This window comes from Mycotypha africana (assembly GCF_025528875.1).
Source record: "Mycotypha africana strain NRRL 2978 chromosome Unknown BDF20scaffold_10, whole genome shotgun sequence".
NCBI lineage: Eukaryota > Fungi > Mucoromycota > Mucoromycetes > Mucorales > Mycotyphaceae > Mycotypha > Mycotypha africana.
In genome coordinates this window covers 350-22,959 of record NW_026515734.1, presented here as the reverse complement: position 1 = coordinate 22,959, position 22,610 = coordinate 350, and the positions used below count along the sequence as shown (strand labels likewise).

The window sequence follows — 22,610 nt, the reverse complement described above, 5'->3', positions numbered from 1 at the left end:
CGCGACAGGAAGATGTAATACCGAGAAGAACAGATAAAAACACTGATAAATACTATGATTGTAGGTGTGGACTATTGTAGTATACGATTAATTGAATATTCTGATAAATAATGAAGACAAAACCCATGTAGGAAAAAAGTACTTCTATTTATATTCGTGGATATTGTTAAAAACTTTTTCTACCGAGACTCTTAGGTATAAGATGACCTGATGATAAAAGAAAAGACATACCCAATTATTACTGCACGGTTCATCATGCTATAGCGATGCCTTGACCGATTGGATCGGTGACAGGAGGTAAGTGAGTTGATCTGAGTAAAAGTTCATTTGACCCGCACCTTGGCAGATTCATTATAACTAAAGTGACGGACAAGATAAACTATTCCTGGATTCTGCTGACGTCTACGTTTCAGTCCTATTGAATTCTGTCAGAATGTAAAGAGTTAAAGCAAAGGATCAACAAGTTAAATAATAGCTTACATAGATTAGATTTATGTATTGTGGTTTGATGTGCTAGATAAAATTATCTGATTTAATCAAATCCAAATACTATAATATCTTATTTCTAAATGAAGTCAATTACTCATCCAATGTTGTCTCGGATATACAGATGAAATATTCTTCCGCAAAAGAAAAGAATTGTTGTAACAAATCTATCACCCACGGTTATTCTAACCTTCATAAGGATCCGTAGTCTCTTATTTCAGTATTATGTAATAATCCAAGAGTAATATGCTGTTGGATACAGGATGGATCGAAACCATTCACATGTTATACGGATCACAGAAGTTTATCATATCTTTTTACTACCAAACATCTGTCCATGATGATGATACGTTACATGGAAATTATCCTCTCCTTTCCAAATATAAGAGTTGTCTGGATTCCTGGCGTTGAAAATGTAATGAGCGATAAATTGCCTGGTATGTTTCCCCAGGAACAGGATCGTGTTCTCTTCGAAAAAGATGAGAAAGCTTTGTTTCCTGAATTATTTCAGCAAAACCGTAATCAAAAGGCCAAAGCTCTCAAGAAAAGAAGAGTGGCAATAAAATCATAAAGACAAACAAAGACAAGTTCATTGAAGAAAATGAACTAATCAACATTGAAAGAATTCCCAACTTTCAAAACTTTTATTGTCATATCGGCAATAATGATAACGAAGTCGAATCTAACGAATTAGTTGATGATGACTTACCTCTCGCGAATAATAGCGTTCGCATCAAACAATGGTCAATCCGCACCATCCATGATACATTGGATGAACAACTCAATTACCTGTGTGATGTGGATGAAAACATTCAAATCAACTACGCCCAAAATATGGATGACAGTTACATCATTCCTCCTGAGGAAGATCGCTCTGATATTTTGAAAAGAGCACATGAATTCGGTCACTTTGGTGCTGAAGCCATTGTTAAGCGTATACGACAAGATGAAGGTATGCACTGGCCCAATATCATGAAAGACGCACTTGAAATTGTCAAACAATGTTCTACGTGTCAAAAATTCGTCATTTCCAAGCGTGGATATAACCCTTTGAAACCATTATACTGTTATACTCCAGGTTGGCATTATCAAATGGATTTGTGTGGACCTTTCCCCTGCACTTCCAAAAATAATACATACATCTTGGTTTTACTTGATGTAGCTACTCGTTTTGTGATTCTTCGTCCTATTATTGACAAGTCTGCTAAAACGGTTGCGAGTGAACTCGTATCAATCTTTTCCCTTATCGGTTATCCTCGTATCATCAATTCTGATCGTGGTGCTGAATGGAAAAACCAAATTTTGGACCTACTTTGTGAAGCCATGAAAATTGATAAGCGTCTAAGCACGGCTTATTATGCTCAAAGTAATGGTGGCGCTGAACGTGCTGTCCAAAATACAAAGAAATTGTTATCCAAATTGATCCTAGGTAACTCTGAGGATAATTGGGATATGTTAATCAATTCCGTACAATTGATGCTCAATTGTAAAATTCCAAGCGTTTACAAACCAGTCCATTTTGTCTGATGTTTGCGCGTAAAATGACAAATGAATATCCTCTTATAATGACCCCAAAGATGACATTGAGCCGATGAGTATTGACGAATTACTCAAACGCATCGAATATATGTCTGACATTGTCTTTCCTGCCATCAAGGAACGCACTGAGGTCTATAACAAAATGATGAAAGAGCAGTTCGATAAGAAACATCGTCTGGTTGACTTTCCTGTGGGTAGCTTTGTGGTTGTCCGCAAGAAGGGTATTCAAAAATCACTCGCTCCTGTCTACGAAGGTCCATATGAAGTCGTTCGTAAGACAGACCATGGTAATTACACCCTTCGTGATGAAATTGGCCTGTTATTGCCACGCGAATTTACACCATCCGAGTTAAAATTGGTATCTCAAGATGCAGTTGTCTCATCAGAGGAAGTGTATGAATTCGATGCCATTGTTGGTCATCGTGGTGCACCCGGTAAAAGAGAATATAAAGTACGTTGGAAAAACTACACTGCTGCCGACGACAGTTGGATTACTGCAGATATGTTCACAGATCCTCAAGCCATTATCAACTATTGGCGACGTTTGAAGGGTAGTGTGCCTAAACAGGATGCTGCTCAATTGAACAAACTCACGACTGAGGAATCTGAAATTCCCTTCGATGTGATGGACAAAGGTCATATGTTGACGCAGATCGAAGAGATTGCTGATTCTACTGACATCTCCAGTTCCTCATCTCCAAATTCCAAACCGAAACGTACTTCGCAAAGGACTTCACCACGAACTAAGGCGGTACAAAGTAGTCCAGGTCATAAAGCGTTTAATCGTAAATCTAAGGGTAACTCGAACCATAATTATACTCCTGCTACGGACAAAACTAGATTTCGCAAGTAGATGTTGACAAATCGTCTATTGCATTTCGATTATTTTCTTTCCGTTTCTTTTGGAAAAGGAAAAGAAAATCAAATACACAATTTTTTTTTTTTTTTTTGGTATCCTCATTTGCACTTGTCACACGAATGACACTTTGCATTTGTTGATGACGACACAAATCAGACAAACCATACCATCTACCTCAACTCCTTATGATCGACGTTGTTGTACCTAAATCCGCCAACACCCGTCTAGGGGGGGGCAATGTCGTATTTGAGGGTAGATGATATACAAATATTAAAGATATAATTCACTTTATGAAGGATAAAGATGAATTATACAATATTGCAAACCAGAAATAATTAGAAACTACATAAACTCTAATATATGAGTACCGTGAATTAAGTGTTGTGTTTAGTTGACAGCATCATATGAGATGTGGAGAACTCGTATACAAATTATACAAGATCCTCACACCTCATTACTGCTGAAATAATATAAAGTAGAGTAGGAAACGAATATAGAATAAGTGATGATTCTTATACGAGATTAGCTACCTCGTATAAGGCTGAACAGGTTGTCATTTAGGATATATAGTTTACTTATTTTGCTATAATACGTTACTATATGACATAGGATATATAGTAGAATTAATATATGGACATGCAGGATGTATTGATTCAACACCAAGGTATAATAGGTTATAAGTACTATTCTCTGCCTTCGGCATAAAGAATGACTACAAGATAATAGGTTGTGATCATCCTTTACAATAACTGTTCACTCAACTCAAACACCACGCACGAATACTATTTTCCTAATTAATACTATTTTCCTGCAAGCAGTGCTACATAATGGTTAGCACGGGAAAATAGGTTAGTTGCATGATCACTAGATCAAGCCATGGATACGTTTACAAGTCCACCCGCTCCGGGTAGATGCGTAATCTCCTCAAGGGAGAATTCTATTCTTTTACGGTTCAGAAGACGTACGTCTTCTTTGAGTAGAATAACTCAGCTGCCAGTTTCTAGGTTCCGCAATATGAAGAAGATATTTAAATTTTTGCAGTAGATATTTTTCTTCTTTTTGAACTTGACTTGATTCAAAATAAAACGTACTAGTTTGATCTCGTTAACTTTTTATTGTTTTAACTAAGTGATATTTAACTCCACAAGTCGTCAAATACCACAAATAGTACGTTTAGCAATGCCAACGTAAGCTTCATTAACAGAGTTGCCCAAAGGATTGTAGGGTAGACTGAGACGACGATCAATACCACAACTCTTAATAAGTTCTTCAACGATTTCAGCAGTGAATTCCTTTCCCCAGTCAGAATTGAGAGCTTTAGGAAAACCAAACGTACTGAAAACATCAATCAATTGCTCTGCGATAGTAGAGGCTTTCTTGTTAGGGATGGATTTTAGAATAGTAAATCGAGTATAATAATCCACCATTACGAGTAGAAAGTTGTTGCCTCTTTGAGACGTAACATCAAAAGATCCAAGGTCCATACACCAATGATCAAGTGGTTGATCAGGATGCACAGAGCGAGGAGGATGATATCCAACTTTACCAATAACGAATCGATTGCATTCGTAGCAATTACCAAGAATACGCTCAATATCCTGTCTCATATTAGTCCAATGGTAGCCATTGTGATGAAGAGCGTCTTCAGCGCTTTTAAGGCCAAAATGTCCTAACAAATGAGCTTCAACAATCAGATTATCACGAGCCTCAGGAGGTGGAGTGATATAATCACTAAACTTCAAGGAACGTAATACCAATTCTTTAGCTACAGGATCAGCGATATCAGAAATTCGTGATGAATTAGTTGACATGGAAGCGATGGTATGCTGTAAAATCGTTGAATGCGAAACATTCTGATTAGGAGGTGACACAAGGTGATCGACCTCGTTAAGATATGGTGGGGTAACGGTCTTTTTGTTGGAGTTCGAATTGGCAGCAACAAGACTTGTCGATGACGACCGCAACACATTTCCAGGGAAACGCACTTTTTTATTTTGCTTAGTTACCTTCAATTGTCCTTTACCAAAATTCTTGTTAGACGATGATTTACCCCCCACCAGACGACGAGAAGTGACATCAGGGTCATCTTCGTAGAGGCGAGAAAGATAATCAGGAATTTTGTTTTCAAGTCCAGGCAGATGAACAACTGAAAAGTAATAAGAGAAAATGGAATCCCACCAACCAAGCATGAGAGCGTTAGGTCGTTCTTGTGTATTCAGATAAATGAGACTTTTATGATCAGTGTGCAGAGTGAACGGATTCATAAAAATCCATTTGTGGAATTTCGAGAATGCATAGACCACAGCAAGCAGTTCACGCTTAGTAGTACTATAGTTACATTCAGACACAGTCAGTTTGCGAGAGACCATGTTGAGATAGTGAACCTTGTTGTCAATGACTTGATATAAGATACCCCCAATTCCAGTGAGAGAAGCATCAGTAGCCACATGCAAAGGAACACCAGGCGTAACTGGAGAAATGACAGGAGCATTTACCAGGGCGGATTTAAGTCGTTCAACAGAACGTGAATGCGCAGGAGTCCAGATATCCTTGAGAGATTTATATTGCTTAAGTTCATCAAGATTACCAGCAAGTTTAGAGTAATTCGGGATGGAACTTCGGAAGAAAGACATAAATCCCAGAAACGAGGCAAGCTGTTTACCAGTGGTAATGGAACTCCAATTATGGATAGTACTCACCTTACGAGGATCAGGTAAGCGTTGCCCATTGACGATAGTCCAACCAAGTATATTGATACTTTTTTGTGCAAAGACAACTTTCTTAGGATTAAGAACGAGATTGGCCTTTGTAAGACGACGAATTACCTCAGCAACACATTCAGTATGATGAGTAAGAGATAAGTCAGTAGAGATAACGATATCATCAATGTAAACGTTCACGTGAGGAAGATCAGCAAATAGATTGGTGAGAACACGTTGACAGACAGAGCCAACATGACGTATACCAAAGGCAGCTTTAAGATGAACGTATTGCACGTGAGTGAATGGGCAAGTAAAGGCTAGTTTGTGGCAATCTTCAGGTGCAACCTTAAAACTAGTAAAACAGGAATGGATGTCAAGAATTGTATGAATTTTGGCAAAGCCGATGCGTTCATGGATGTCACTAATCAAGGGTAAAGGATGGCGATTATCGACAGTTAAGATTTGATTAAGAGAACGGACATCAAGTACAACTCGAGGTTTATCCATAGTATAGCGACCTTTATCATCCTTTTTTCGAACAACAAGGAGAGGATTATTGGAAGCTGTGTTAGCGGGAGCTTTGTCAATAACACCTTCTTTTAACCAAATGTCAATTTGATTAGCAATAGGTTCGCGATAATATTCAGGTAGATCATAAGGCTTACGATACGCAGTTAACCCAGGCTTAGTAGTCAAATAAATGATAGCACCAGGAAGGTCACAGTAAGTGTTCTTCATGTCAATACGAGAATTCAGCTGTAGCAAATCATTAATTATTTGAACCATAGGTAAGCGTTCTGCTGTAGACCCAAAAGGATCTTCATTAGGTTTAATAATGTCAGGATCGATAGGATCAGGGAGTTTAGGACCAGCAGTATCGAAATGAGTACTGATCAACCCAATGATGCCAATGTTCAACTTAGGTAAAAGATCTAAGCCGATCAATACAGGTACATCTTCAGCAACATGAAAGTCGAGGACTTCAAAAGGATGGTTTTTTAAAACTTTTTTATTATAAAAAACATTGAGTAAACATGAGCCAATTGATGTGGTTGTTACATTTCTAGATCCTAATTGAACACGACCACCTGAACTAGACAGTGGGCATTTTAGGAAGTCAAAGAAAGCAAGACTAATGCATGAGAAAGTAGCACCAGTGTCAACCAAAGCATATGTTACGATGTTCTCTATAACAAGAGGAACAATAAGTGAGTTAGACTTATTACTCGGAAAAGCAGAGAATTGCTCATGGTACTTACATTCTTGGGCTTGAGCACGCTCTTGCAAAGATTCATTATCAGATGCAGAAGCAGATTCAGAAGAATCTACTTCCATGGCATCCAAAGATAAACCAGTTTGCTTAACGCTGGTCCAAGCAGAAGAAGCACCGTGGTGAGATCGGGGGAAAGCAGGATCAGACATGGCACTCAAGATCATCTCGCGCGCTTTTAAATCCTTGGCTGGACCACCATTACCATAGCTCTGACGATGACTTGAAGAGCGTTTGGCATATTGGCAATTATGGCCTTCAAAGGAGCCAGGAGCACGACAGACGGAACAAGGTTGGCGACGTGGTTGCTGATTTTCCTGACGGGCCTGCTTCTTCAGGGCTTTGCAATCAGCCGTACTGTGTGTATCGACCTCATGGAAGGTACAATAGACACCTTGTTTTTTAATTTTAGCTCCATTAGCATACTTGCTAGCATTGGTACCGTTAGGAGAACGGACGACGGGAGAATGATCATAATGGTAACGTTCATTGGACGAGCTGAGACTCGAACGACCCTTAGATTTCTTGAACTTACGCTCATAGTCTTCCAGAGAAGAAGAAGAACGCTTGTCACCAGCTGAATTTCGAGTACTAGCGGAAGTAGCAAAATCAGTCGCATCCCATTGATTGAGTTGAATGGCTAACGTTTTAGCCGCAGCAAGAACGAAGTCGATATCCTTGCGTTGGCGTTCATTGGCCAAGTTGAGCGAAAAGGAGAGTCCTTGGAAAAACTGGGAATCCAAGCCACGGTTGAAGCTATTCAACAGCACAGATTTATCAGTGACACCTGATTTCTTACGAAGATTCTTGAAACGGTTGCAAAAATCTCGCATAGTTTCAGATGCGTGTTTTTTTAGATCCATCAATTCGGATGTCGCCTTGGTACGTTCAACCTCAGCAGCAGGACCAAACTCCTTCTTAAATTCGTCAACAAAAATAGACCAGGAAGATTCTTTGGAATGTTGTTTGACAAACGAACGAAGCCAGTCGCGCATTTCCTTGGTAAGGCATTTGCGGACAAGACGATACCAGTGATCTTCAAGGGGAAGTTGCCATGTATCCAGAATATCTTCAAATTTTTGAAGACAATCCTCAATATCCTCATAAACAAAAAGTTTATTGTCATAGACGCGAGCACTCCACTGAAAAAGAGGTAGATCATTAGGAACTACCGCCTTTTGAACAGCAGGCTTACTGTTAGTCGAAGACAAGGATATATCAGCAGACGATTGACCACTGACAGAAGACGTACTATTTCCTGAAGAAACAGAGGGAGAAGACGAACCAATGCTAGACAACAAAGCAATACACTTTGCATCCTGAGCCAAAATTGCTTCTAATTGCTCCATGTCCCTTAGGTTTTGTGCCAAACGATTACGGAGAGGTAACAGTTGTTCTTCCGGCAAGTTGCGTTTAGCAAGCAACTGCAAAGACAAGTTACGGTTTTCCATAACCATTTGATGTAGGCCTTCTTTGAGGGCTACTATCGAAGACGACTCAGCAGAGGGCAAGTTAACCATCCCAGTTGTGTCAGAAGGAATGAAAGCCTCAAAAGAAGCTTCACCTTCAACAACGGGAGTCGGATCAACTACCATGGAATCATCCTCATGTTGAATAGCAGCAGAACTGGATTCCTGAAATGACGGGGTAGCAGCAGTAGTAATGTTGACAGGTACAACATCCGGAAAGCTCGTAGACGTGATGACAACGTCAACAGAAGAGAAAGGTTCTCCAGTAGCAGCGCCAGAATGGTTATTATGACTATTATCAGACATTTCGGTAAGTGCAGATTGATAGTATTCTTGATATCGAATATTATAGAGTTTCTTGTTTCGATAAGGTCAAAAAAAAATGATATATCCAGTTACTTTAAAAGACTTATAAAAATAAAATAAAATAAGACAGTAAAATGACCAGACACAACAAAGATACTCTTTATTCAAGTTTGTTGAGAATGATACTTTTATATGAGAAACGGGGTTATTAACGGGTATTCAACTATTAATACAACTGAACTAAAACTATCATGAGAATGATAAGATCTTAGCCGCAAGCGGGTGTCAAAGTAGATGTGTATCAGATTGTCAAGCAGGTACTGAAGTCGTTCTGTAGTTTAAGACGTATAGTTGTATCTTGGATACAACAATGGTGTTGCGCATGTTCTGAACTTCGGAAGCATCAGAAGTCGTTGAACATTTTAGGTGCAACTGGTTGATTTGAGTCTTATACCGTGCGATCAAGACATCGTTTGAAATGATAGTCAAGTTATGACCATCCAACTCAGGGGCATTAATGTTAATGCTATTGTTTTTATGATGCGAATTAGTTTCATTGCCAACATCATTATATGCAAAATTATTTGCAGAAGTGGAAGGATGCATGCTTTCTGCATGTCCCATGGTTTTATGAACCGTCTGTTGGGACGATCCAACACCAGAAGCAGAAGGGGCAGAAAGAACAGCAGCGTCATGCATCTCTGTGTCTTCGGACAGAGAGCTGTCGTTACCAAAGAGGTCGGCAGGAGAAGGAGAAGAAGGTTCGTAGTTGCTTGCAGTAGACATTTTAGTTACAGTAAGGGTCTTCGTTAAAAAAATTGTGGTATTTGACGACTTGAGAGTTAAATATCACTTAGTGTTGTATCCAACAGCATATTACTCTTGGATTATTACATAATACTGAAATAAGAGATTGCGGATCCTTATGAAGGTTAGAATAACCGTGAGTGATAGATTTGTTAGAACAATTCTTTTCTTTTACGGAAGAATATTTCATCTGTATATCCGAGACAACATTGTATTAGTAATTGACTTCATTTAGAAGTAAGATATTATAGTATTTGGATTTGATTAAATCAGATAACTTCATTTAGCACATCAAACCACAATACATAAATCTAATCTATTTAAGCTATTATCTTCTAACTTGTTGATCCTTACTTTAACCCTTTACATTCTGACAGAATTCAATAAGACTGAAACGTAGACGTCGGCAGAATTAAGGAATAGTTTATCCTGTCCGTCACGTTAGTTATAATGAAACTGCTGAAGTACGGGTCAAAGGAACCTTTAGTTAGATCAACCCACTTACCCCCTGTCACCGATCCAATCGGTCAAGGCACCGCTATAGCATGATGAACCGTGCAGTAACAATTGGGTATGTCTTTCCTTTTATCATCAAGGCATCTTGTACCTAAGAGTCTCGATAGAAAAAGTTTTTTACAATATCCACAAATATAAATAGAAGTACTTTTTTCCTACATGGTTTTTGTCTTCATGCTTAATTGAATTCTTTATCAGAATATTCTACCTAATAAAAGAAGATAACTTGGTCTTCACTGATTTCCTTTTTGTTTTCTTTTCCTTTATACTTTTATCTGATCGTATACAACAATTATGGACCTTCAGCGACACGCGTCGCTCAAGGAATAACTCATGCAATAATGAACTTTTTTCAACTTTTTTGACCTTGTATTAAAGCTTGTTTTTTACTCTTTCTGATGGTATAAAAACCTTGAGTCATTCCCGTCACTTTGTCATAGGTGTTAACCATGCATTGCAATTGTTAACCATGCTCCAGCGACACGCGTCGCTCAAGGAATAACTCATCCAATATTGGACTTTTTTCAACTTTTTTAACTTTATATTAAAGCTTGTTTTTTACTCTTCCTGGTGGTATAAAAAACTTGAGTCATTCCCGTTATTTTGTCAGAGGTGTTAACCATGCTCCAGCGACACGCGTCGCTCAAGGAATAACTCATGCAATAATGAACTTTTTTCAACTTTTTTGACCTTGTATTAAAGCTTGTTTTTTACTCTTTCTGATGGTATAAAAACCTTGAGTCATTCCCGTCATTTTGGCAGAGGTGTTAACCACTCATTGCCATTGTTAACCATTTTGACAATGTGGATCTTGGGTGCAATGTGGCCTTGTCCGGCGCCGGACTTTTTGAAAAGTGGGGCGCAGCAGTTGGGGAATTTATGTGGCCTATTTGTGAAAACTTTTTTTCTTCTAGTCTTTCTCTTTCTCTTTTTCAATCTTCAATCCATCCATCCATCCATCCATCTATCCATCTATCCATCTAACCATCTATCTATTCAAGTAAGTTGCTGTAACTATTTACAAAGTATTTATCTACATGAATAAACGACCAACATATGTTAATTTGATAGAGAATTATAATTAAAATGGAAGCCAATACTAGGTAATGTATTATTTGTGGAGCAGTATACCGTATGAAGCCATTAGAATTTTGGAAGAATAACGAAATATTTGTTATACAGTGCATATAATCACGATGACAGCTGTGCTTTGTCAATCAACCTTCTTAAGATGAAGGTCGAGCGGGATGAAGGTCTCCTCCCAGAGAAGAAGAATGAAATTCTCAAGTCCTTGGACCAGTTGATGTCTGTTTCTGTGGGTAAGTCATCAATTAATGTTAGGATTAACTGTGAATTATATGGATGTATAATAACTTTCGAGTTATATTAGAAACTGCCAAATTTGTCGTGGCCAACTTGCACGGTTTGTTTACTAAAACAAATGAAGAAGCGGTTAGTGGTGAGCCAACTGTCTCTCAAGAAACAGATGTCGGTAGCGTTGCTTCAATAAAGAGACATGGACGACCTGGTAGGCGATCAGTAAAACGCGCAAAGACTGCAAGCCCTTCAATGGTTGCCAAATCCTATATGTCAAGTGGTTCACTCGCAGGTAGTACATACAGTGGTACTGTAGTTGTCCTTCGATTTCATTAGCTAATTAAGAGGATTCTTCTCTGTTAGCTGTAGCAACTGCCAAACATTCTGTAGCGGCTACAAAGGCTTTAATAATACAGCACTTGGAGCGATTATTGTCTGCTGATGGCTTCAACCCGAGAGCAGTCCAGCTGCATCAGCAACAGCAAGCATTATGTAGCCGCGTGTTGTATCGATGAAGAGATCACTGCTGAATATTACATAATAAAACCGAAGTACGCTTCGTTATTGATAGTTATAATTAAATGGCAGGTTACTTCACGTACATGATCTATTGGTACTTCAGTCTAGAATTTACATTGTTGATTGAGGTGACTTATCCAGTTTCTATTAGCCTCTATAACTATTACCTTATAGAGTGAGAGGTCTTTATTTGCTATTCCGCAGACATTATTCTATTCCAGACTCCACCTATTAAAGGTCGTAGAGGAGGTACACTAGATTCGGTGATCACTTTATTGTAAATTTATAATCTTCATTACGATTATGGTAACCATTGAATGCCCATGTCGATTATTGACGTGTTTGGTGAGATAATAACTACAATACTCGAGTACGTACAACCAGGTAGAGAATACATTCTACCACGGTCTATCTATATTGCATCTAATATAGGTTATGTACAACATAGAACAAGATATAGGCCTAAGTATAATAATCACCAATAAGCATCTGAACCTGAAATTAGTGACTAGCATACGCGTCCTCAAATAATATAATTCCCATTAAACCTCACAAAGTAAATAATCCTTCTACTTCATCTGAAGAATAATAAAGACACCTAAGTTCATAGTCATCGACTTACAACTGTTATCAATTTTTTAAATAAGCAAATACAACATTTTTTTCGATGAACACCGAACGTAACAACAACAACAACAACAACATTTTAAGTGAGGATCAAAGACCCAACTTTGTTGACGTTGCTTCTGGTCGCAGACCTTCACCAAAGTTGTTCTACATTGATCAACAACTGCGTGGGAGCGAAAATCCTTTGGACTTCGAACTCACGTTGGAAGAAGAGATTGAGAAAGATCTCATGGAAGATGTTGACATGGGTGATGCAGATAATGCAACTAGCCCTGTCGAAGAAAATGCTAAGCCTCAAAAAGAGGTTTTAGACGTTACTGTCAACATACAGAGTAACATATCAGTACTCAACAAAAAAATCATGCAACTGAATGAAAAATTGTGTGATGCTATAAATGATGCTGATATAAAAAGCACCAGCATGAAGCTGCAAATATTAACGCAGCAACGCAATGACTTGTTGCAACAATATAACATGTTGCAATCCGGGGGAGGCGCTAAGCCTACTGCCCATGCTGATCATCAGCAAGGTATACCAACCAATCTGATGAAAAAGTCAATTCCTGTGGGCGTTATACCGCACTTCAGAATTACCAGCATTGACGCCACCCTTGTCCATAATAACAAGAATGGTGACCCAAAGAAAAATGACAATGGAACATCATATCCATCATTAGAAGCATTTTTCAATACTTTTGAAAGTGTCTTCACTCATTTTATGACAGATGAGTCTATTGAACATAATTGGTTTAGTGCATTACGTATGTCATTCACAGCATGTCCTGATTTAGTTTTTAGTTGGTACAAGAAAAATATAGAAAAAAAGAAGGAGGAGCTCACTTGGACGCAAGTGAAGCGACTCATCACTGAAAGGTTTGATATACAGACAACCAACTTTCAAAAGGGATTACGGTTACTTCGTATATCACCAACATTTGATGAAGATTTCGTGGACTATGTTGACCGATTCACAAATCTTTTTGACGAGCTTACGGAAGTTAATGATAATAAGTTGGTTGTGATGTTATTCTTTAACAGTTTACCAAAGCAGTTTAGGAAAGTCATATATGACAAAATCAACATGATCACTGGCAACAAATCTGATGAAACAGATCCTTTTCCCGCAACCTGGAGAGAAACCGCAGTACTCTTCAACCAACATAAGGTGATGCTCAGCAATGAACTGAAAAAGGTTTATGTGTCTTTTGGTAACAAAGACAGCTACGCACAAGGTTTAAAAAGGGATAAGAAAGCGAAACCAACATCAGATAATGATGTGGCTAGCAGTGACAATAAGAAATATAATTCTTTGAGTCGTCATGATGCCATCAAACATCATGATAGAAAACGTAAGCATGCAGCTGATGATCATAATCCTCGGATGCAAAAGACTTTCAGGCATAGTCCTAATGGCAGTAATGCATCTCGCTGGGCGCCTCATAACAGGTTGTCTACGACCAATATTTGCCACTATTGCAACAAAGAGCCGTTCAGTTTGGCACACAGAAATAATTGTGCAGCATACATCAAGCTGCAGAACAGCAATTTCAAGACTCATACAAATGACAATCGTGGTAATAATCATAGGAATTATACTCCTTCATATGATAAACAAAATAGCGAATTAATCTACAGGAATACGACGTTGACATGATTGACATGGACCATCATCCTGTCAAATCATTCCATGAAGACGACATTGATGAATTCAAGGATGAATTGAATCGACTCAAAAACCAAAAATCTGATGATTGTAAGTACATAATAGCAGCTATAATGGATCATAAATCCTCAAAAGCCATTATGAAACAAAGCCCGTTGACACCTCTTTCACCCATCCTTATAGAAGGTCAAAGACTGATGGCTCTTCTGGATACTGGTTCGGATATATCAATCCTAAATAAAAGTCTTCTGAAGTCAAATAAAACATTTCAAAAACTTAAATTGAATGAGATTGAGGGCGATATTGTCTTTGCACAAAAGCACAATACTATTAAAAGATTAGGCCAAACCAATAAGCTTAATATTTCGTACAATGGCCATGTCTGTCAGCATGCCTTTGACGTATTTGAATTACATGATGATAGCATGGATGCCATAATTGGCAAAGATCTTATGCCACACATTGGCGTAACCTTAACAGGTGTGGCTGTTAATTGGGATGACAACAAGATTATCCATGATGATTCTATAGATGATCGTGAATACCAACCCAACATCTCTTATGCAGGCACTGAATTGCAACATAAAACTTTACTATCTGCATTGCAAAAGTATATTGATGAAAACCAGAAAATTGACAAGAATTCATTTTGTAATTTACCTGAAAGTGTGGTACATTTGTCTACACCTGAAGGTAAAGTAGCCTATAGGAAACAGTATCCTATTGCAGATACACTCATGTCCGTAGTGGATGACAATATAGAAAAATGGTTATCAGAAGGCACTATTGTGCAGTCTAACACACCAACAGGCTTTAACAACCCTTTAACTATCAGCAAGAAAAAAGATGCTCAAGGCAACCTCACCGCTCATCGTGTATGCCTTGATCCTCGAGAACTCAATAAAATTCTCATAGAGGAAGATAAATATCCACTTCCACTCATCAACGATATCTTTCATGATATGCAAGGTGCAACTGTATTCACTACACTTGATTTAAAAAGTGCCTTCAATCGTTTCAAGATCTATGAACCTGATCAACACAAAACTACATTCACACACAGAAATGTTCATTATCACCATGTTGGTGCACCATTTGGCATCAAAACACTCACTAGCAAATTCTCCCGTGTAATGGATATCATATTCAAGGATATGAAACAATTTACTCACCACTTTGTAGATGATGTCTGTATCTTTAGTCGTTCTGTTGAAGAGCACTTTAGTCACGTTAAGCAGGCCATTCAAGCTCTCACCCGGAGTAATCTTATACTCAATCCTGAAAAATGTCATATAGGCATGAAATCCGTATATCTTCTTGGTTTCTGTATTTCAGAACAAGGTCGATCTCTTGATCCCAGAAAGCTAAGCAATTTACATGAATACCCCAAGCCTACTACGGGCAAACAAATGCAACGATTCCTTGGTTTAATTAACTATTTCAGGGAACATTTACCTTTGGCTGCACACTTAACTGCACCATTGGATGGTTTACGCCATTTGGAAAGCTCTAAGCACATCACTTGGACTCCAAAACTAGATGCTCACTTCGATGCCATTAAAGCCATTCTGATGTCCAACATTGTACTTAAACCTGTTGACACAACCAAAACCATGCATGTAGTTACTGATGCTTCTAATTTTGGTATTGGTGCTGCGCTGTATCAAGAAGATGTTACTACTGATGCCAATGGCATCACGACTAAACGTATAGTCTACAATGGCTTCATGGCTCGTTCGCTCTCCACTTCAGAACGTAACTATCCGGTCACCAAGCGTGAATTGCTAGCGATCGTTTTTGCGTTGAAGAAGTTTCACAAATTTCTATGGGGCCGACGTTTCACTGTTCACACTGATCATCGCAGTTTGACATACTTATTCACACAGGATAACATCAATCCTATGATGATTAATTGGATGGGAACGATTCTCGATTATGATTTTGATGTCGTTTACGTTCCTGGCATACTGAACATTCTCAGCGACAAGCTCTCTCGAATTTTTCAGACTACCTTGGAACTGGAGGGGGGTGATGAGACATTTACAACTCACAATCTCGACAAAAAGCAAAGAGTAAGCAAGAACAAAGCAGTCAGAAAAGATGGAAAAGTAAAAGTCTTCTATGTTCAGAACCCGTCAAAATTCTCAGACAAAAATTATGTTACACCCGATGAAAAAGACAGACAGGATATTTTAGATGATGCTCACAAATTCGGGCATTTTGGTGCTGATCACATTGTCAAGCACATTCATAACCAAGATATGCATTGGCCTAACTTATTAGCAGATGCAGTAAAGTATGTTAGCCAATGTCCTACATGCCAAAAGTACAATGTACACAAAAAGGGATATAACCCTCAGAAGCCAGTGTATAGTTATATGCCTGGTGATTCATATGCCATGGATCTGGCTGGCCCATTTAAATCCAATCAAGGGCAATATACCTACCTACTCATTGTAGTAGACATTTGTACACGATTTGTTATACTGGAACCACTAGTTGATAAAACTGCCAAAGTGGTTGCTCAAGCTCTCATCAAGATCTTCTCTTTATTAGGATACCCACGTCATTTCACTATTTCTGACAATGGCACTGAATTCAAGAATGAATTAATCAACAGCATGTTCAAGCTTATGGCAATTGACAAGCGTTATATCACCGCTTATCATCCAGCTAGTAATTTAAGTGAAAGGTTTGTGCAAAGCACAAAAAAGGTATTAGCGAAAATAATGGAAGGAAACGGTGAAGATTGGCACTATTATGTCCCTTCAGTGCAACTGATGCTTAATAACAAAGTGTCCAAGAGATTGAACTCTACCCCATTCTCACTTATGTTTGCACGTAAGATGAATGACTTTATCCGCTAATAATAATGGTGAAACTACAGAAAAGTCATATATGACTCATGAAGAATTGATGGAAAGAATTGACTACATGTCTAGCATTATATTTCCAGCCATTGCTCAACGAACTAAACTGTATACTGACAAGCAGAAGAGCATTGCTGATGGTAAGCATAAAATAATAGACTACCCTGAAGGAGGACATGTTATGGTTAGGGTAAGAGACAGGTACAATAATTTGTCACCTGCATATCAAGGACCATACACTGTAGTCAGGAAAACACGAGGTGGATCATATGTGTTAAAAGATGAAGAAGGCATATTAATGTCTCGAAACTATTCACCTGAAGAACTAAAGTTAATATCACAAGAGGAAATCATACCTGCAGAAGAATTATATGTAATTGAAGCAATTATAGATCACCGTGGAGAACCAGGCAATAGGGAATATCTTGTGCGCTGGAAAAATTACACCAAGGATGATGACTCTTGGATTCCACCTGAAAACTTCACTGATCCTGAAGTAATCAACGAATACTGGAGACGATTGGGAATTAAACTCTCCCATGAAGATATGAATCAGGAAAAAGAACGATATACACCTCCAAAAAATTACAAGAAATCACAGATGCTTAAGAGAATTATGGATGCAGATGATCTTGAAAAAGACATGCACACAGTAAAAATGCGTACAGATTCCACATCAGGAAATGGAAAACGCAGGAGATGTAATAATAAGCACACCTCAACATCAGAGAGTCGTGTTATGCGTCGTAGCAAACGCAGTAAACTATAAAGTGATTAGATCATTGGGACATTCAAGTTGTACCTTTTTTCCCACTGGGTTTTTAACGGCATTCATCCCCATCAAGATGAACTTGAATGGATCTGGTTTGACTTTAAACTATAGTATGCACACTACTCAATTGATAACATACCATACATGTATGTCAAATCACTTCATTCACTGTCCTCAAATTAACGAATACAGGTTGATCATGGCAAGCTCACAGAAATGCGTCAAAATTGAATCAAATATTAGGCTTTGAGAGTGCACGCTCAATTCCTTATTATAACTTCTACAAACATTACGCAACTACAATCAAAATATGTATCCTCACCTCCACTTTTAACAGACGATGTTCCATCTGGAGGGGGGTAATGACGTGTTTGGTGAGATAATAACTACAATACTCGAGTACGTACAACCAGGTAGAGAATACATTCTACCACGGTCTATCTATATTGCATCTAATATAGGTTATGTACAACATAGAACAAGATATAGGCCTAAGTATAATAATCACCCAATAAGCATCTGAACCTGAAATTAGTGACTAGCATACGCGTCCTCAAATAATATAATTCCCATTAAACCTCACAAAGTAAATAATCCTTCTACTTCATCTGAAGAATAATAAAGACACCTAAGTTCATAGTCATCGACTTACAACTGTTATCAATTTTTTAAATAAGCAAATACAACACCATTACCTATGCTGGGACCGGTTGGATGTGCCAAATAATTGGTAACATGGACAAGACGCTCTACCAGGAGATCCTCAAAGACGAACAGGAGCAAACAATTGAGTTCGCATGCCAAAAATTGGGGTTCCGAAGGGATCAAATAGTCGGCTAATTGAAGGTATATCACCGGCAAAAATCCAATTGCCTAATTAGGCAATTGGGAGGTACTTAGAGAACTAATAGAATATACAAAGTAGGACTATGCACGTAGCGCAGTAGGTAGAGCGTTTGACGCACAACCTGAAGGTGTGGGTTCGACGCCTGGTGGCAACTTTTTTTTCATGTATCAATATGGTGCGTGCAGTCCTAATTTAGTTAGCAGCGTAGAAATTGTTTTTTTTTTATCACTTTTTTAATTGTTGAATTGACTTTGTGTTGCTTTTTTTGTGCAATACTATGTGATAATAGAAAGAACAGGCAATTTTTGTATGTTTTTACCTGGTTTATAGATAAAAACTAAATCATAATTGTGATTAAATTTATCTCCTTACCAATATCTTATTTTGGTTTGATGTAAAGCATGTTTCTTTTATAAGGTCATAATTTATTAAATTTTTTGGAATTCAATAAGTTGAACGATAGTATACATGTATTCAATAGTCAAATATCAAATTTCTTCGAGATCATCAAGATTATCGACGTCATCCAAATCAATAAAACTATTGCTATCATCCGGATTACTTGACGTATATGTAAAATCCGTCAAAAATGCTGGATTCCTGCTAGCTCTATCGAAAGAAATTTCTTTCAATCACTTCATTATACCGTTGAATATATCTCCATAATGCTTTCTACGCCAAATAAACTCAATTAACGCCCAGGGAACCAATTGCTTTGTTCGCAGACGTGCAGGAATGTTACATTTGATGCCACACCAGGTACCTTAATGATAATGATACAGAAAAGAATAATTAATGCTGAAACTTACATACTCTAATAATATTTGCTTTTTTTTTAAAAAGTATTATGTTAGTACCTTCAATGGTATTCGTATGGACAGTTCCGTTGACAAACTGTATGCTGTGGTTAACGGTACTATGTAAATAATCACCAGTTTCCATAATTGAATTATATGCTGCCCAACAGTCAGTATAAATATGCGATCCAGGCAGAACATATCTTGCAATCACAGCTTCAATGGTTTGTCTATTACGATTCTTGACAACGACCATAAAACAACGCCTTTCTGGAGTTTTCTCAACGCCTCCGATTACCCAAACACCCTCAACACGATGTCCACGGTGGTATTTCCTCTTTCCAAACTTGGATTCATCGATCTCAACAATAATAGGCTCGCCATTCGACTTAACACTACCAATGCGACAGTTTTCTGCCGTAATGTCTTCCTGCAAAACTTGGTACCAGTCATTTATCGTTTCCCGTATAGCCTGGAAAGAGCAACCGACTAGCCCAACCATAGTTGACTTCTTGGCTTTATGTGACCAAAGATGTAAGATATGCATAACATCACTTAAATCCATCTTTTTATTGAAAAAGAAAGAGCCATGACGAATTGTTAAAGTTGTTCCTGCACAACACTTCTGTCCACCTCTATTAGACACAACGCCATTACAACGCCATCTGTATGGAAGGTCGTTTAAGTACTCAAGGTACATACGATTTCCAGAATTCTCGCCGCAACGAATCTCTGCTTCAGGACCATAAAATATCCCTGTATTGAAAAGGTATCTATATGTGTAAACACACAGAGAGTTGAAAACATTACTGTGTATACTGTATCTCTTATCCTATAATATAATTTTTAAAAAAAAACCAATTGTACCTTATACATTTGTCCTCAGTACCAAATATTTGCCAAAACTGTCTCGTTGTTAAGTTATCAACAACTATAACACGGCTCCACATCGGTACAATGTTTTCTTCATCTATACTATCGTTGGATCCTGTATTTTCCAAGTTTGCTTCGTCGTCAATGTCACTACTTAAACCCTCCAGCTCTTCATTCTCATCCCCAGAAAGGTGTGTGCTGGTGTTTCTTCCATTTCGCTCCTCATTACCAACCTCATTGACCTCATCGTCACTAATGACGATCACTTCATTGACATCTTCCAAAGCGATGGCAGACTGGCTATTTGTAATCTGTCGACGTCTTTGACGATGTATTCTTCCTGCTTGGGAAAAATCCGCTGGTGTTAAAGCTGAATCTCTCCTGATCGCAACAGATTTGTAAGGAATCTCCACTCGATTACTGACATCGTTAAGTGCAGATCTCGCCGCAGATCTGCCAGGGCGTTGACGGTCGACACCACGGCGATGTTCGAAGTTTTCTTGTTGTAAATTGATAAAGTCAGACATTTTAGACAAGCTTTAAAAAAGTAGTTAAAGTAAAATACAAAAAGACTTGAAAGAAAAAACAAAAAAAAAGACAGGGGATCATAAAATCAAACAATAAAAAGTGCGCCCAAGGGGATTCGATCCCCTGACCTGCAGTATGAGAAGCTCGCGCTCTACCGCTTGCGCTATAAACGCTGTGCTAAAAAACATATTTTTACCAAATAATATATGAGCACCGAAATTGTACCAATTTCCTTATTAGGCAGTTGGATTTTTGCCGGTGATATACCTTCAGAGCTCCAAATAGTCTTTCAGCAAGATAACGATCCGAAGCACACTAGTAATTTGGTCAAGGATTACCTTAAAAACCAGGATTATAAGGTAATCGATTGGCCACCACAGTCACCAGACCTCAACCCAATTGAAAATATGTGGCGGTTGTTGAAAATCCGCCTCAATGAGTACGAAACGTCACCAAAAGGTATGCAAGAGCTATACGAACGTGTAAGTGACGTTTGGTATAAGGTAATCGATATCAAGGAATGCCAAAAGGTAATTGATTCAATGCCACAACGTATTGAGGCTTGCATTAAGGCCAAAGGTTATTGGACGAAGTATTAAAACGGAGATAAAGAGCTATTTTGGATTTCTGATCGATGCATGCAAAACTGTTCCAATAAACATCTTAATTTTAACGCATGAAAGCCTACTAAATTAAAAAAAATTTTCACCAATTTTTTATTTGTACTTTTTAAGCGTGACTTTCTCTCTCTAATGGTTATAATTTCAAGTTGTTCCGATGACTTTACATTGAGTTATGAAGGAAAACGTAAAAATGGCAAAAACATTGGAACAGTTTTGCTGGTCACTGTATAACATATACAACAGTGTATAATAAAAGGACTAAAGGAGACTCATTTCACCTTACAGTTATATCAAAGTTATAAGTCGCGTTCACTACACATAAAACAACTACAAATATCACATACACTGATACCTGCGACCCTAATGTGCCTCCGAAGCCTGAAAAATGACACAAGCGGTTATACACCCGCTACGATACTATATGGGCAAGACTTAATGACGCCCAGTGTATGGCCTGCTCCCCGTTATGATTTCGTTGAAGGTGAATATGATAAGTACATATCGGAAAGAATTGAAATGATGAACACAAAGTTGAAAGAATTAAGAACGCAAGCCCGGTTAATTTCCAATGAGAAGAAGAAAGATATGAAGAAAAGATATGACTATAAAGTACATAATAGAAAACTATTCACAATCGGCGAACACGTGTTGTTATATGATCATTATAAAGAGACCAAATTTTCTGATGTCTGGATTGGCCCCATGACGGTCTGCAAAGTCAATAAAAACGGAACATATCATCTGCTAGGACCGAACTGTAAAAGACTGGATGGAGCGGTGAACGGAGACTATCTCATCTCTTACCAACGACATAATCGAATGACTCCCGATGTAGACATGGCGAAGAACGGTTTGTTGTATAGACCTTGGTTAGAAAGAAAATCATTTTGACAATTAGAAGGCGAATTCTGTGGTGGGGGCATGATGCGTGGCGTTAAACATTGTAAGAATTCGCCTTCCGAATTAATAAGTTCGACCCGGAGTAACCCAGCAGTCCGGCACAAAATCACGTATACTATTGAAGACAAACCTTTAATACCGACTCTAAATGTTACTTACATAACTACATACATCAATATACATATTAATTTTAGTATAAATCCTATTCATAACTTGATATTAGGAACTCTCTCTTCTTTAGGGTATTCATATTTTACTATAAACATTTTATTTTGATTATTGGAATTTTGTTAATTTCAAGTTTTATTTTATATTTCAGG

At 38.0% G+C, this 22,610-nt stretch overlaps 2 protein-coding genes and 1 pseudogene across 3 annotated transcripts; 2 read left to right on the top strand and 1 right to left on the bottom strand.

The window, feature by feature from the left end:
- The first annotated feature begins 10,924 nt into the window (after positions 1–10,924).
- BDF20DRAFT_93897 (uncharacterized protein) lies at positions 10,925–11,921 on the top strand. The gene is made up of 5 exons (XM_053084777.1): positions 10,925–10,954; positions 11,026–11,057; positions 11,137–11,273; positions 11,345–11,563; positions 11,635–11,921. Exons 2-5 carry the CDS (start codon positions 11,041–11,043, stop codon positions 11,784–11,786), a joined length of 525 nt encoding a protein of 174 aa, XP_052932581.1. The 5' UTR covers positions 10,925–10,954; positions 11,026–11,040; the 3' UTR covers positions 11,787–11,921.
- Positions 11,922–20,867: 8,946 nt separating this feature from the next.
- On the bottom strand, positions 20,868–20,940 carry BDF20DRAFT_t134 (annotated as a pseudogene). The gene has a single exon. The product of its transcript is annotated as a tRNA-OTHER (tRNA).
- An 813-nt stretch (positions 20,941–21,753) lies between these two features.
- BDF20DRAFT_826298 (uncharacterized protein) lies at positions 21,754–22,281 on the top strand (the record flags this gene model as incomplete). Its single annotated transcript, XM_053078057.1, has 1 exon — positions 21,754–22,281. One exon carries the CDS (start codon positions 21,754–21,756, stop codon positions 22,279–22,281), a length of 528 nt encoding a protein of 175 aa, XP_052932580.1.
- Positions 22,282–22,610: the final 329 nt, after the last annotated feature.

Excerpts from the sequence above, each read along its gene's own strand:
- BDF20DRAFT_93897 (XM_053084777.1), top strand. Across the intron at positions 11,274-11,344 it reads GTTGATGTCTGTTTCTGTGG|AAACTGCCAAATTTGTCGTG; the intron begins GTAAGTCATCAA and ends GAGTTATATTAG. Across the intron at positions 11,564-11,634 it reads GTCAAGTGGTTCACTCGCAG|CTGTAGCAACTGCCAAACAT; the intron begins GTAGTACATACA and ends CTTCTCTGTTAG.